At 39.9% G+C, this 13679-nt stretch overlaps 1 protein-coding gene across 2 annotated transcripts in view; it reads right to left on the bottom strand.

The window, feature by feature from the left end:
* Positions 1-903: 903 nt before the first annotated feature.
* Positions 904-13679, bottom strand: part of SULF2 (sulfatase 2) — a 269349-nt gene continuing 256573 nt past the window's right edge. For both annotated transcript variants that reach the window (XM_034786932.1, XM_034786933.1), the window contains 7 exons: positions 9727-9786; positions 8988-9157; positions 6513-6655; positions 6007-6130; positions 3642-3672; positions 3277-3333; positions 904-1679 (listed from right to left, as the gene is read on the bottom strand). In XM_034786932.1, coding sequence (XP_034642823.1) covers positions 1649-1679; positions 3277-3333; positions 3642-3672; positions 6007-6130; positions 6513-6655; positions 8988-9157; positions 9727-9786 — 616 coding nt within the window. In that variant the 3' untranslated portion in view covers positions 904-1648. The remainder of the gene's footprint in view (positions 1680-3276; positions 3334-3641; positions 3673-6006; positions 6131-6512; positions 6656-8987; positions 9158-9726; positions 9787-13679) is intronic.

Here is a 13679-nt window from a genome sequence, read left to right as displayed (position 1 = left end):
GACAATATATTAAATCTGGAATGCGACAAATACAAGCTTAAACCAAATTTACTTTTCCTAGCTTCACTGAAAACATACAGCAAAAGCCTATAGTCACCCTTGAGAGAGTTTATTTGCTCAACTTCTGTTTCCACATTCACCAATACTTTATTAGGTTATCATAGAATAGACCTCTAAAAAAAAAAAAAAAAAAAAAAAAGAAATCTAATAGGAAGCTTCAACAGAGATTACTTGCTGGGGACACATAATATTTGTGTGTGGTGTTACAGTGCCCCCGTACTTTGCTTATTTAAAACCTGTTTAGAGGACCAGAGGTGCAAATTTGTTTTGAAAATCTGTCTCTTTCGGGTAGTCAGAATGAAGAAAAGAATTACTAAACAAATTCATATTTTTCCTTCTGATAGTTTCCCCCGGGATACTCAACACACACCTATTATGGTGAGCACCCCATTTCAAGTTTTGTATATGATTAACCTTTAATGCATTTGCAGAGCCTGTTTGGAGTGTATTTAATAACCTTTTCTTTATGAAAATATTCAGAGATACTTAAATTACTTAGTAAATGATTGGGGATTCCCCTTCCTAATACTGCAGATTATAGACATTAAATCAGAAGTTCTAGTTTCCTGTACACTGAGCTGTGACTTTTTTTATTGGCCAAGATTGTTGCTTTTTACAAATGTAAAAATTATGCCACTAAGCAAACATGTGCTTTCTCAAACAAGTTGTTTTCATTTTGAACATACAATATAATTTTACCACATAAAAAGACTTCATACAAATCCGATTTCAGTAAAATTCAAGACATACATTAACTGAAATTTTGCAGTGCTTTTAAAAATGGATAAATTCTGAAATTTATTATGTAATGTTTAAGTAACAAGGTACCATTTTGAGCAATGATAGTTGGGCATTCCACTTTTTTATTGACAATTTCTTTTGAACAAGACATTGAATATTTACAGAACCACTCCAGCAATCTGCTTTTTTGTTACTCAAGATTTTCTCTATTTTTCCTACAGCTGGCAATAGGGTGGCTATGGAGACAGTGAACTAAAATGATATCCTTAGAGGAAACTTGAAGTATCGTGCTGTTGAGCATTTTTAGCTGCTGCTTCTTCAGTGCTGCTGGCTTGAATTCCTGAATCACTAAATAATACTGTCCTCATTTAATCTGCCCCAGTCAAAAGTAAAAATTTCCACATTGTTTAAACTTCGCTTTGCAGCTGTTCTAATGACATTCGATGGGGTAGCTCAGAGAGGTTTTTAATTTGTTCCCACTGAAATAATTTTGTGGGTGCTCTGTGCTTTGAGGTGTCAATCCATGCATGGGGTTAGCCTCATTTTCTCTTCCATCAATTCCTTGAACTGCGGTGACTTCGTGAAATATAATCCAAAGCAAAAGCAGATGCAACAGTGGCCTTCAAAAAGGAACCTATATTCCTGACAGTAGTTCCCCCAAATTCACTATCTATTTAATTCACTCAACAGTGCAAACATTCTATCTACTTCAACCTCAAAGTTCATCCAGTCCTCCAGGCTAACATTTTAATTCTTTCTGAAATCATATACATTTTCATTAAGTCTGTACAAGGATTCAAGTTCTGGCCCGTTTGTATCCTCATTGAGGTCCAGCAGTTGCAGGAGGTTAGCCTTCCCATCCTTCCCACAGTTGTCCTCTTTAAATAAAATAAACATATTTTAGTGTACGTGTCTTCTCATATGCTGGTATGTGAAGTATTTGCAAATGTAAGTTTGTTTCTCAGTACTGTTATCTACTTATCTATGGACCACCTAAAATCATTTTTGTGAAGAACATGGTATAGCTAAGCAATAGCCTCTTAAAATGAGGCCCCAAAAATTGTTAGCTAAAATAAAGTGTCATATTGATCATTTGCCATAAATAGAAGCTTAAGTTTGAAACATTCTTCAATGCAGTACTCTTAGCCCTTGTTACTCCATGTAGTTCTAAAGCTGATTGTCACCATTTTTTTATTGCAAGTTAATTACATCAGAAATAAAGAATCACAAAATTAAGGGTAGAGTTATGAATTAACCTGATCTAACGTCCTTATATGGCCCCCACTGCCATACTATCTGAGTGCCTCACACTTTTTAATGGATTTATCATCTTCACATCCCTGCAAGGTCAGGTGTGACAATATTGCATTAATAGAGAAAGATGCATTCAACAAAAAGAAAACAGAGGACTCTAGCAGAATGTCAGAATATATTGAAGCATATTTTGCAGTCAAGTTATTTTTCATGAATAGTTTGGGTAATTCAGTCTTGTCCCTTCCTGCTCATAGTACACGAGACCACTGGGGAAATAGTGGGATTTTTTGCCCCTTACAGACACAGCAGCCTGTACAATCTCACTATGTCTCTGCTTTGTCAGATCCAGTTTGTGTGGTTGACAGGCCTGCCCAGGGCCATTCTGAGTTTATGGCTTGAAGAGAGGGAGCTGCTGAGACTTAATTTAAACAAGACTGAGATTATGCTAGTATCAGGGGGGGAAAAAATCAGATCCTTCAACTGAGGGAATTAGCCTGCCTTCACTTGCTTATGTTTGCAATTCTGCTAGTCATAGCTGCCTTTGGGGCATCCAGAAGCAGCCACGGATAAGGGATTTTAGCTATCTGTATTTGGCAAAAAAGTTGCAGTCTTATCTGTGATTCAGAGTTTATAGCAGTGAACCACATCTGTGTCACCTCAAGACTGAAAAACTGTATGTGCTTTATGGGGCCACAAGCTGAAATTATTTAGAAACATGCTGGTACAGAATAGGGCTGCCCTCTTGTTCAGTAGCATTTCTTGTTGGGAGTGTGTTACGGGTGTACTCTGCAGTGGCTTCTAATTTCTTTCTAAATGTAATGTAAGGTGCTTGCTTTAACGTATATATCTTTTAAATGGTTTGGGTTGGTCATACAGCACCTTTCTCTTAATGCAAATATTGAGTTAGTTCCCTAGATTAATTGAAAGGAGGCAGAATTCTGAAGATTTTTGGTGAAAGTTGTATACCTTCATTTCAAGGGCGCATAGTAGAAAATAATGTAGCCAGTTTGAATGTTTAACTTCCTTCACTGCAGCAATTTTAGAATAACCCTTAGTTTGTCAGCATTGTGCTCAATTAACAGAACTACAGTACCATCTTTAAGTGTGAGGCTCCCCTACTTTAAAAGAGTAACTGAGAATAGATGCTGCATGCTAAAAGGAGAGAGAAAAATAAATGTTAAGTCAAAGCTAATGCTTTTCATGAACTAACTCCCAACTCACAGCGACTTGGAAGATGAAGGTCTCTTCATTTCTGGCCACCTTCGACGCTGAAACTGCCTAATTATCAAGCAGCAAAAGGAGAAAAAAAGGTTAACCATCACCAAGAAAACCACCAGCACTATGGTCTGAAAGATGGGAAAAGATTTTAGCTTGAATCTGAATTACAGGAACTAGAACATGCTCTGCCAATGAATAAATAGGAATACCCCAGAAATTCAAATTAATGGGGCTGGAGGAAAAGTTTGCATCAAAGGTATCCCTGGTACAGACAGGTGAGTCCCTCCTTTGCTTTCCCAACCTCAGATTCCTCATAGCTTAGTGTGAAGGTGAGTCCTGATAAAAATTAAACTTGTTTTAAAACGTACCTGAACTGCTCGTAGCTTCCATCCTTAAGCCCTTAAATTAAAAAAAAAAAAAAAAAAAAGTAGTAGTTATCAACTGATACCTGCACAAGAATAAGGTATTGGGTACAGCACAATGCAAAAAATTGTGATGTCTCAGAACCTTCTACCTACAACCCCAGTGGTTCTCAAACTTTTATACTAGTAACCCCTTCCACACAGCAAACCTCTAAGTGCAACCCCCCTTATACATTAAAAAACACAATTTTTTATATTTAACACTATTATAAATGGTGAAGGCAAAGCAGGATTCGGCAAGGGTGCTAACAGCTCGTGACCCCCAGTGTGAAAACCCTGTATTAACCTTAATTCACAAGCCACTTTTGGGGTTACATAACCAAGTTCAAATTAGGTGGTGTGTACTCTGATCTGTGTTATCATTATCCAGAATCGAAGCCTTTTCTACTCTACATCAACATAGAGTTAGATTTTGCAGCACCCTGGTAATTCACAGGCAGGTTCATTTAAATAAATGTAGTAGAAACATCTATTAATATAAATACACAGATACAATCAATATAGAAGCCCCTGTGCTATTTTTAATCCCCCACACCAGGGGAGTGGGATGCAGTTTAGGATAAACATTTTTAGTTATGGCATTGCTGGTAAGTGCAGAAATATTTTGAAAAAGTGTCTATTAGGTTTCAAAATATATACCTCAGAGCAGTGACTGGACAGTTGAAACCTTTCACAACTACTGCTGCAGCAGACTTAGATAATGCTTTGGTTAACACTTGTTTCATTATTGGTAGGCTTTTACACCCATGAATGTTAAACAATTTTCATATTAGATAAAAGAGAATATAATGAAATTTGCTTTCTCTGTGAGGTGTAAAAACCCTTTCCTTCTCAACTGCTCAGATTTCACTAGCTTACTCATATGATATCTTGTGTGTTCTAGAGGGAACAAGACCTGAATTTTTTATTGAAAAATACAAGCCGGAATTAAACACACTTGTCTTTACTATATATATATTTGTTACTTTAAATGCAGTCGTAGGGACCTCTGAGTTTTCTCAGTAAATCAGACAGAAGGTGAAAAGATAATTAAGTCATTTAAATAAGAAAAGTCATCTCAGTAGCCCAGTACAAGATTGCTAATCAAGGGAAGAGGGTGAATTGAAATGGATTCAAAAGCTTTTGCTACCAGCACTATGGTGGGGACAAAACCATTACACAGATGGCTCCTTGTTGGTTTCCAGTTCCTAATAGTTTTGTGCGTATCATTAATTGGCTCTCATGCTCATTGTAGCAGGAGAGGGAGCAAAGTCTGAATGATACAGGAGACTGCACTTTCCTTTTCCTCTCTAGCAGTGCACCCCTGCGGTGCACCTTTTCTTTTGATAACTAATAGACAAAAGACTCCAGCACTAACTCCCACTAGGATAAATGGCTATCCAATCTATTGTGTCTTGTTATTACAGCTGGCCAGGAAACTAACTTCCAGTTCCTCCAAAATTTTTGAGTTTTTGGAAAGTTCTTCATACTGATTTGGGATGAATACTCAAAAAAACTTCCCAAAACTAGAAATCTGCAATATTTCATTTAGACACACTAGCATATTCCTAAATGAAATTCTAAACGAAGTTCTTGGGGAACCCTAGATCCCCAGGATAGTGTCATCCCTACAAGTAAGCTGCCAGGAAGTTTGGGAGCGCATCATCACTACAGCTCCCAAGCTGGGTTGCCCACCTGGCAGGCTGCCACAGAGCATGTAGATTTTGAATAATCAACATTTTCCAATGGAAAAATATTTTGTTGGAAAGAACTACCTGGAAATTATCTGTGATACCATAGCATGTGCTGTTGGGGCTGGGAACAACTGTTTTGTTTCTTTTAAAGATTGTCTCGGCAAAAGGGGAGTAAAGTAATATAAGACTTACACTGAGGATCCTAACCAAACAAGCAGGACTGTACTAGACATACATGGGATTTTATACATTTCTATAAGAGAGTTCAATTCATGAGATCTTCAGCTTCTCTAAGTTTAGTATTGTACTTTTAGCTCAGTTTTCCCCTCAAATATGTACTACTTAATATGTTAGGAAAGTAAACAAAACAGAGTTAGTGTATTGAGCAAATGTAAAGCTATGTATATGTAATTCACAGAAATTGGATAGGTCTTTAAACACTGAGAACAGGAAATTTAGACACACTCCAATGCATACAGCCATGAACCTAGACAGTTCACAATTAACAGGATATTAATTTTTTTGGGCTAGTTGTCATAATATTAGCGATCCATTTGCAATTGTGTAAAATTAGTATTAGTATACTGGAAACCCTTTTCACTTGAGGATTTGGAGGATGTAAGTAGAAGGGCTCTTACCCAGATCCATGTTCCTAGTTCTTGGGTTGCACTGTTTATATCCTTTGCAGCTTCTTAATTCCATGAGCTGGATGTGCAGTTGATTGAGAATGTCTCTATCTAGTGTGTTCACTGCATTAATCAACTAAGGATAAATAAAGGTTCTTGTTAACAATGGATGGGTTGTTAGTGTTAGACATAAGACAAAGCCTTTCATCCCTATTTCTGAGCTGTGACCAGATGTGAGAGAGTATGGTCAGTGCAGAGCCAGCTCTAGTCCCTTAAATCAGGAAGAAGGCACCTCCCTATTTTTACTTGCTCCAGAAAACAATTGTCTGCTTCAGTGCCACTTGCACGTTTAACCAGGAAAGTGCAATATTTTTCTTTCAAAGATTTCTTTCAAATGTGCATTGGTTGATGAAAAGCTACTTATTTAGCAATTAAAAAGAAGTAATTTGATATTGAAAGGGGAAGAGAGTTTACTAGTCTGTTTTTAGTATTTCCATTTCTGCTCTGTATTTAGGTACCTGATATGGGTCAGTATTGAGATCAAAATATTCCAGGAAGCCAGTAGCAAATTCACAAAACAGGAAGTTGTGTGTCTCATTGATTGTCCTCATACACCAGTATGTGTTGTTATTGGCACTGGTACAGGCACAGAAAGGACCCACTGCAAATGAAAGGTTGAGATACTTAAAACCATAAGAAGAATTCAGCCAATGTTAGGCATGCATTTCACTATTCTCATAGACTAAGGTCAGAAGGGACCATCATGATCATCTAGTCTGACCTCCTGCACATTGCAGGCCACAGACCCTCACCCACCCACTCCTGTAATAGACCCCTAACCTCTTAGTTACTGAAACCCTCAAATCATGATTTAAAGACAAAGTTTCAGAGAATTTGTTATTTATTCTAGTTCAAACCAGCTGTGCCACATGCTACAGAGAAAGGTGAAAAACCCCAGGGCCTCTGCCAATCTGACTTAAGGGAAAATTCCCTCGACCCCAATGATGGTGATCAATTAGACCCAGAACATTTCGGTGACACCCCCTCCCCCCCCAGCCAGACACCTGGAAAGAATTCACTGTAGTAACTCAGAGCCCTCCCCATCTAGTGTCCTTTCTCCAGGCATTGGAGATATTTGCTATCAGTCATGGACGAGCCACATGTCATTGTAGGCAACCTCATCATACCATCCCCTCCATAAACTTATCAAGCTTAGTCTTGAAACCAATTAGTTTTTTTGCCCACACTGCTCTCCTTGGGAGGCTGTTCCAGAACTTCACTCCTCCGATGGTTAGAAACTCACCGAATTTCAAACCTAAACTTGTTGGTCAGTTTATATCTATTTGTTCTAGTGCAAACATTAACTCTTACTGTAAATAACTCTTCTCCATCCCTGGTGTTTATCCCTTGGATGTATTTATAGAAAGCAATCATATCTCCCCTCAGCCTTCATTTGGTTAGGCTACACAAGCCAAGCTCTCCTCTTATAAAGTAGGTTCCTCATTCCTTTGATCATCCTAGTAGCCCTTCTCTGTACCTATTCCAGTTTGAATTCACCTTTCTTAAACATGGGAGACAAGAACTGCACACAGTATTCCAGATGAGATCTCACCAGTGCTTTGTATAATGGTAATAACACTTCCCTATCCCTACTGAAAATAACTGATGCATCCTAGTATTGCATGAGGCTTTTTCAAAACTGGATCATATTGGTGGCTCATAGTCCTTGACCAGGTCTTTCTCCTTCTCTGTCCCCCAGCTTATAGCAAAATTCTATGGCAGCTTGGTGAGACACTATTCTAAAATGTGTGTTCAGTTAGCATTCCTTCTGGCTCACTTTAGGAATATTGTTGCCCTATGCAAAAATTAGGCAGAGGGCACAGCTAGCAATCTGAAACGTGTTCACATGCTCTGCTCTATTCTGTCCTACCTTTTCCACCTGTAGAACGTGAATGTTCCCCCACAGCTCCTCTCTGCCCGCTCCAATGTTCCCTGCCTTACTATAGTCATTGAGAGGGGCCCTTCTATCTGCCAAGAAGAGGATCTTCTTATAGGGAGCAGTGTCAATGAGACCTGGGTGAATAACTGATTTTTTTTTTTTTATTTATTAGATCATTGTCTGAACTGAAAAATCTGGAATTATTTTCCCCTCAGTGAAATGAAAAACCAAAAATGCCCCGCATTTTGGCTGAAATGAAATGGATTGTTTTGGCTTTGTGGTTTTTATCTCTACCCCCCACCCTTTTTTTTTTTTTTTTACGCTTTTGTTTTCACGTTAAATCTAGTTACATTTCAAAACTAAATGTCTCTTTGAAATGAAAAAGTGTTGACCTTTTTGCAGCAGAAATTATTTCCTGAGCTCAGCTTGAATTTGCAGCTTCAATCAGAAACTGCATTTTTGGCAAATGCACTATTTGCAATAAATAAACAAAATAAAATAAATAATTGGCCCACCTGTATTCTCAACCCAGCAAATCCTCCCAGTGGCCATGGATCACCTCTCCCCCAACCATGGAAATGAGCAAATCCCCATGTGCCAGGCACCTACAAACTGGCCAGTTTCCTAAGGATTAGTTATTCATGTAAGGCAAATACTTAAAGAACACCAGATTATATTAGAGGCTTGGTAAACTCTCAGTCTTTCCTGCATATCTTAGGGCAAAACTTGACTCCATTATCTGAAAATCTTGGTAAAAAACACCCATTTGATTTAAACATTAGGTTATTTTTAGCCTCCACTTTTAACTCCTTTTTCAGAAAAAGGTGGTGTGCTTTTCCCCATCCTGTTGGATTGGTAATACCAACTGTAAATTCACGGCTGTATATTATGAGGAAATTCCTGTGACCTTGGTCAATATACCGTATGCTATAAAGTGTTGTCTATAGGACTGATGCTAACAGCGAGGGAGCAGGGCATTGCCTGGTGGACAGAATCCTGTCCCAGGCAGTGACCTGCAGCTTCCTGGTTATTGCTCAGTCACTGGGATCCTTACATGTCCACAAGGGGGCAGTCTGCCAGTGCTGGTTGTCATGGGTGAAGCACGTCAGGCCAGGCATGCTGCATGTATCATTGTTTTTTATTCTCTTCAGCAGTTTGCGCAGCTTTTTCTTTCGCCTCTGTTCTCTAAGCAGCCACAACTTGTCCTTTTCCTGCAGGGCTTTCCTACAGCCAAGAGACAAGAAAAGTTAGGACCATGACCCAACTCTTTTATTTATTTAAAGGGGTGGGGGTGGACTTGAAAGTCGCTTACAAAATTGATGGGCTTTACTTCGTAAACGGGAAGGAAAATTAATCATTCATATTGTTAAAGAAACAGCCTTCCTTCCAAAAGGCCCTGCTGAGACAATACTTGGGAATTACAGCCCTGTTCAAAACAGTTGAGACATGATCTACTCAGCCCTTATCACAGCTCAGCGAAGGAGGTAGGTTCTATTACCCCATTTTACTGAAGATGAAACAGCCACTGAGGTTAATTGCCTGGCCTAAAGTCTCAGAGTCCTTTTCAGAGCAGGAATTAGATCTCAGACTCTGCTAGCTCCTAGTCCCATGCTTGAATCACTAGAACCCCACTCTCATATTCACTGCCCTTTCTTTAGATGTCAAATGTCTTTTAAATACAGGAGATACGCAGTATTAGTGTGTTTGGCTAGTTCTTAGCTAGTGTGTATTCATCAAAGTTTAACCGGTGAGCATCTTGCATTTCTCTTTCAAAGAAGGAGGCCTGCACTTACTTGAAAGGATGGAGACTAGACCCTTTTTGCCTCAGTTTGCCCTTGTGTTTGGAATGGTAACTGGAAAAAAAAAAAAATACATTCACAATCAAGAACACCAAAAGACAATTGCTTCTGTTTATACCAAATTTGCACACTGCATTCAAATAGAAAATGTCACCTCTTCTGCTGAGTTATTCACTAGCAATGTGTGGTTAATGATCTGCAACCTAGCTGGACTGGAATCTACCCAGCTAAGCATTTTTCTGCATTTTCTGCTGCTTCCACAAAATCATGGGAGGACAGGGACATCTTGTGGTGTGTTGCAACATGCATCTGCAAGTGATTTCAGATATTGCAGTTTCAACATTACCTCTTCTGCGCACATGAAAGCCAAAATTATACATCTGACAGCTAAAACAATTAGATTTCCAGTTTTAGTATTTTCTTCATGTAAATTTTTATGAACTTATTTCGATAATAGGAGAGTTGCCAGATGCCTATAATCTTTCCCCTCCCTTGTAGTTAAAAAAAAAATCAGTATAAATTGACTTGTAGGTGCTTGCTGTATTGTTATGGGCTAGAAGTGCCTGGGAAACAGATAAAAGGTAGTGTTGCAACTAACATTTTGGCTTGTACCAGTGTCTAATTTATTCTGGATATCTATGTACTCACCAGGATTCTGGCAAATGTGTGTTGGGTTATAAACAAGTTAGTCTACTGTTTAGATCTCTTTTTGGAACTCCTGTGTTATAAAAATTAGGGCTATTCAAGTTTTTGCAAGGTAGTCTCTGATTTTTTTTTAATATACAAATTACAAAATTAAACAATTTTTTAAAATGAATAAAAGCTCAGTTAATTATAACACTATTGGCTATTGTCATGCCCTCCATTAGCAGCCTTACAAATCGGAAGCCAATTTAAAAAGTTTTGCAATTTAATCTAAATAGTGTAGCAGTCTGAATTCTGTCAGACTTGTGCAGGTTCTAATAGACTCTTCAACAAACAAATAAAAAGAAAGTAATGCAACTCAAATAAAAGGTTAGAATATACCTGAGTGCCACAGAGAGCTTTAAAAAGGCTAATTATCAACATAAGGTAACTATTACTATCAAATAACTAGTCTGATTCTGCAAGCTTACATCTCACACACTAAGTATGTACCTAATTCATTAATCAATAAATGTTCTTACTGCAGAATTGTAGCTTTACATAAGTGAAACTTGACTCATATTGGTAGTCCCATTAACTTCAGTGGGACCACATATGCACTTGTGTAAATGCTTGCAGAGCAGAGGTGTGTAAACATTCCCCACATAAACAAGTTCATCCTTCAATGTTTTAAGTTATTGTAAATGTTAAAATAAAATCTGTCCTTGACAGTAGTTTTTCAAATGTTACCCTTTGAAAGCAGTGATTTTACAGGGCTATGTAAGCTTTCATGGACTCATACTGCGTTTTGGAAAACATTACATAATCTGGGAGGGAGTGTTTGTACCGTTTAGAATTACACCATTATATATCAGATTACACACACATCTCGTTCTTCATTCAGCATTAAATAGGTTCCCACTTTATGCCACACTTGTACATATTATTTGGCGACCCCAGGGAATATTAAAAAACTGTGCTACATTTGTTGTATAGTTTCAGCTACAGGCCAGTGCACTGCAGAGTCACCGCCTAACACACACTAGGCAGACTGTGCACTTCACAGTTGTTAGTTAGCATGTAATGTGCACCCAGAGAGCTGAAGGGTGGACTCTGAATAGCTCAGCCTGTGGAAGCAACCGAGATAGGGGATGTGTCATACCTGCCCATCTCGTCTCACAGAGGGCAGAGATGCCTGTTCATCAGAATAGCAAGAACTTTTCCCCCCCCGAAGGCCTCTATAGGGCACATCTCTCAGTATTTTTTCTTTTAATAACTGTTGAAAAACCCTTTTTCGAGCTACTTTAATTAATGGAAGGTGGTATTGCTGTCTGGTTTCTCTAACTATACTGGCCTGCTCCATCTGCTCTGTAGAGCACACACAATACCACTGCAGATCTATGGCGGATATTCCCATGGTGACACCTGGCTCATTGGCAGACTCAATAGTAGCCGAATTGTCAGCTGTTCCTGGCACTCTTAAGTTGCTTTGCTGAGCAGCTTGCTTGAAAGCAAATTTTATTCAAGTACTTTAACAACTGATTTTACAAGATTCTCTGCTATGCGCGTTTGCCCGAAGCCCTCAGGAAGCTCTTAAATGCTCTCCCTATGCAATGTGTATGCTGCCTTCCAATCCTTTTGGAAATTCTTGGGCACATTAGAAGATAAGTGTGCAGAGTCCCTGATGCACAATCACTGTTTTGATATTAAACTATTGCACTTAGAATTCAGTTAGTAAGAAAATTTTGGGTGCGTTTAAACCAGTGCTGGCTGTACAGCTACAGGTGCTCCCTACTAGCTGGAAAATGCCTATTTCTTCCAGCCAGCAGTTGCTAGACATTTTACTGCTGGTGTCTGAGGAAATGGATTACGATGCCTATGATTAAACTGAAGGGGGAGCAATTTGCTCTCATCTGACCTTTGTATTACTCCATTTGTGCAGTATACTTATGGAAAGCAGAGAAAGTGACACTGCTCCCCATTGGCAATGCAAGTCTAAAGTCAGAACAATGTGCTTAATGAATCATTTCTGTTCTCATATGACCCCACCACCACCACCACTGCATCTGAGCACAATTATATTTGATCAGCTGGATTTGAACCCATGATTAAGGCTAACATTTAATCATGGGTATTTTTAGTAAAAGTCATGGACAGGTACGGGCAACAAACAAACAAACAAACAAAAAATCACAGGCCTGTGACCTGTCCATGACTTGTACCATAAATACCCCTGATTGAATCGGGGTGTGTGTGTGTGAGGGGCACAGTATGGTGGGGGGAACCACAGCTGTAAGGTGGAGCCCCAGGGGCCTGCTGCTGCTCCCCCCACCGCTGCTCCGACTGCCGTGCAGGGAAGGAAGCCCCGGGAGGCCAGTGGCTGCTCCAGCCGCCATGGGGTGGGGGTGAGAAAGCGGGAGCCCAGGGCCAGGCATTGCTGCAGCCGCCCCGGATTGCTACTGGGAGCTGCTGAGCTGTGGCTGCTCCCGCCACCCGTGGGACGGCTGCTCAGGCGGTCCCTGGAGCCAGCCACATTGGCCGCTGCTCAGGCGGTCCCCGGGGCCAGCTAGAGCAGTGACTGGTGTGGCTGGCCCCAGGGCCATCCAAGTGGCTGGCTGCAGAGCTGCTCTGGCAGCAGCCAGTGTGGCAGTCCCCAGGGCAGCTGCTTGGGCGGCCCTGGGGTCAGCCACACCAGGCACTGCAGAAGTCACGAAATCTGTGACTTCCACGACAAACACAGAGCCTTACTCATGACCTTGGGTCACCAACACTAGACCACAGGGGCAGCTTAAAAGCTAGTTAGAAGCTTGACCTTGTCCATCATTTTAAATGGCATTGATTAGTCCTGAATTAATTAATGAGAAACAGAAATGCCCAAGTTCTGCTACTTCTCTTACAGTGCGGAACTGAGTAATTACAAGCAGGACATTCCCAGTCAAACACTACAACTGTTGGAATAGAGGAACAGGAGGAGGCCAGAGGAAAGACCCATCACTTTGTAAAAAATGTCCCCATCTTTTGCTCTAGTGACCAGCTTTAAAATGCGCTTCTCTCAGTATCACTTTGATTATTTCAGATTCATAATCATTCATGTGTAACAGGAAGGTGGGAGGGAAGCCTCAGCTAAACTGGGCACTGGATTAAGAGCTCCTCTGCTGCAGCCCAGCTCTCTCAGGACACCAGCAGGTGGAACATACTCACGGTACTGCTTTTCTGTTAAAAGGACACAATCTGTTAGCATCATCAGCATTAATTCTGGTAAAACAGGTTCTTATCCTGCCTGCCAAGACTCATATCAGCCACAGTTGCATATTACAACTTGC

Source organism: Trachemys scripta, chromosome 12 (genome assembly GCF_013100865.1).
Source record: "Trachemys scripta elegans isolate TJP31775 chromosome 12, CAS_Tse_1.0, whole genome shotgun sequence".
NCBI classification, from domain to species: domain Eukaryota; kingdom Metazoa; phylum Chordata; order Testudines; family Emydidae; genus Trachemys; species Trachemys scripta.
Note: the sequence above shows the minus strand (reverse complement) of the source record. Positions and strands in the feature narration are given on the sequence as shown.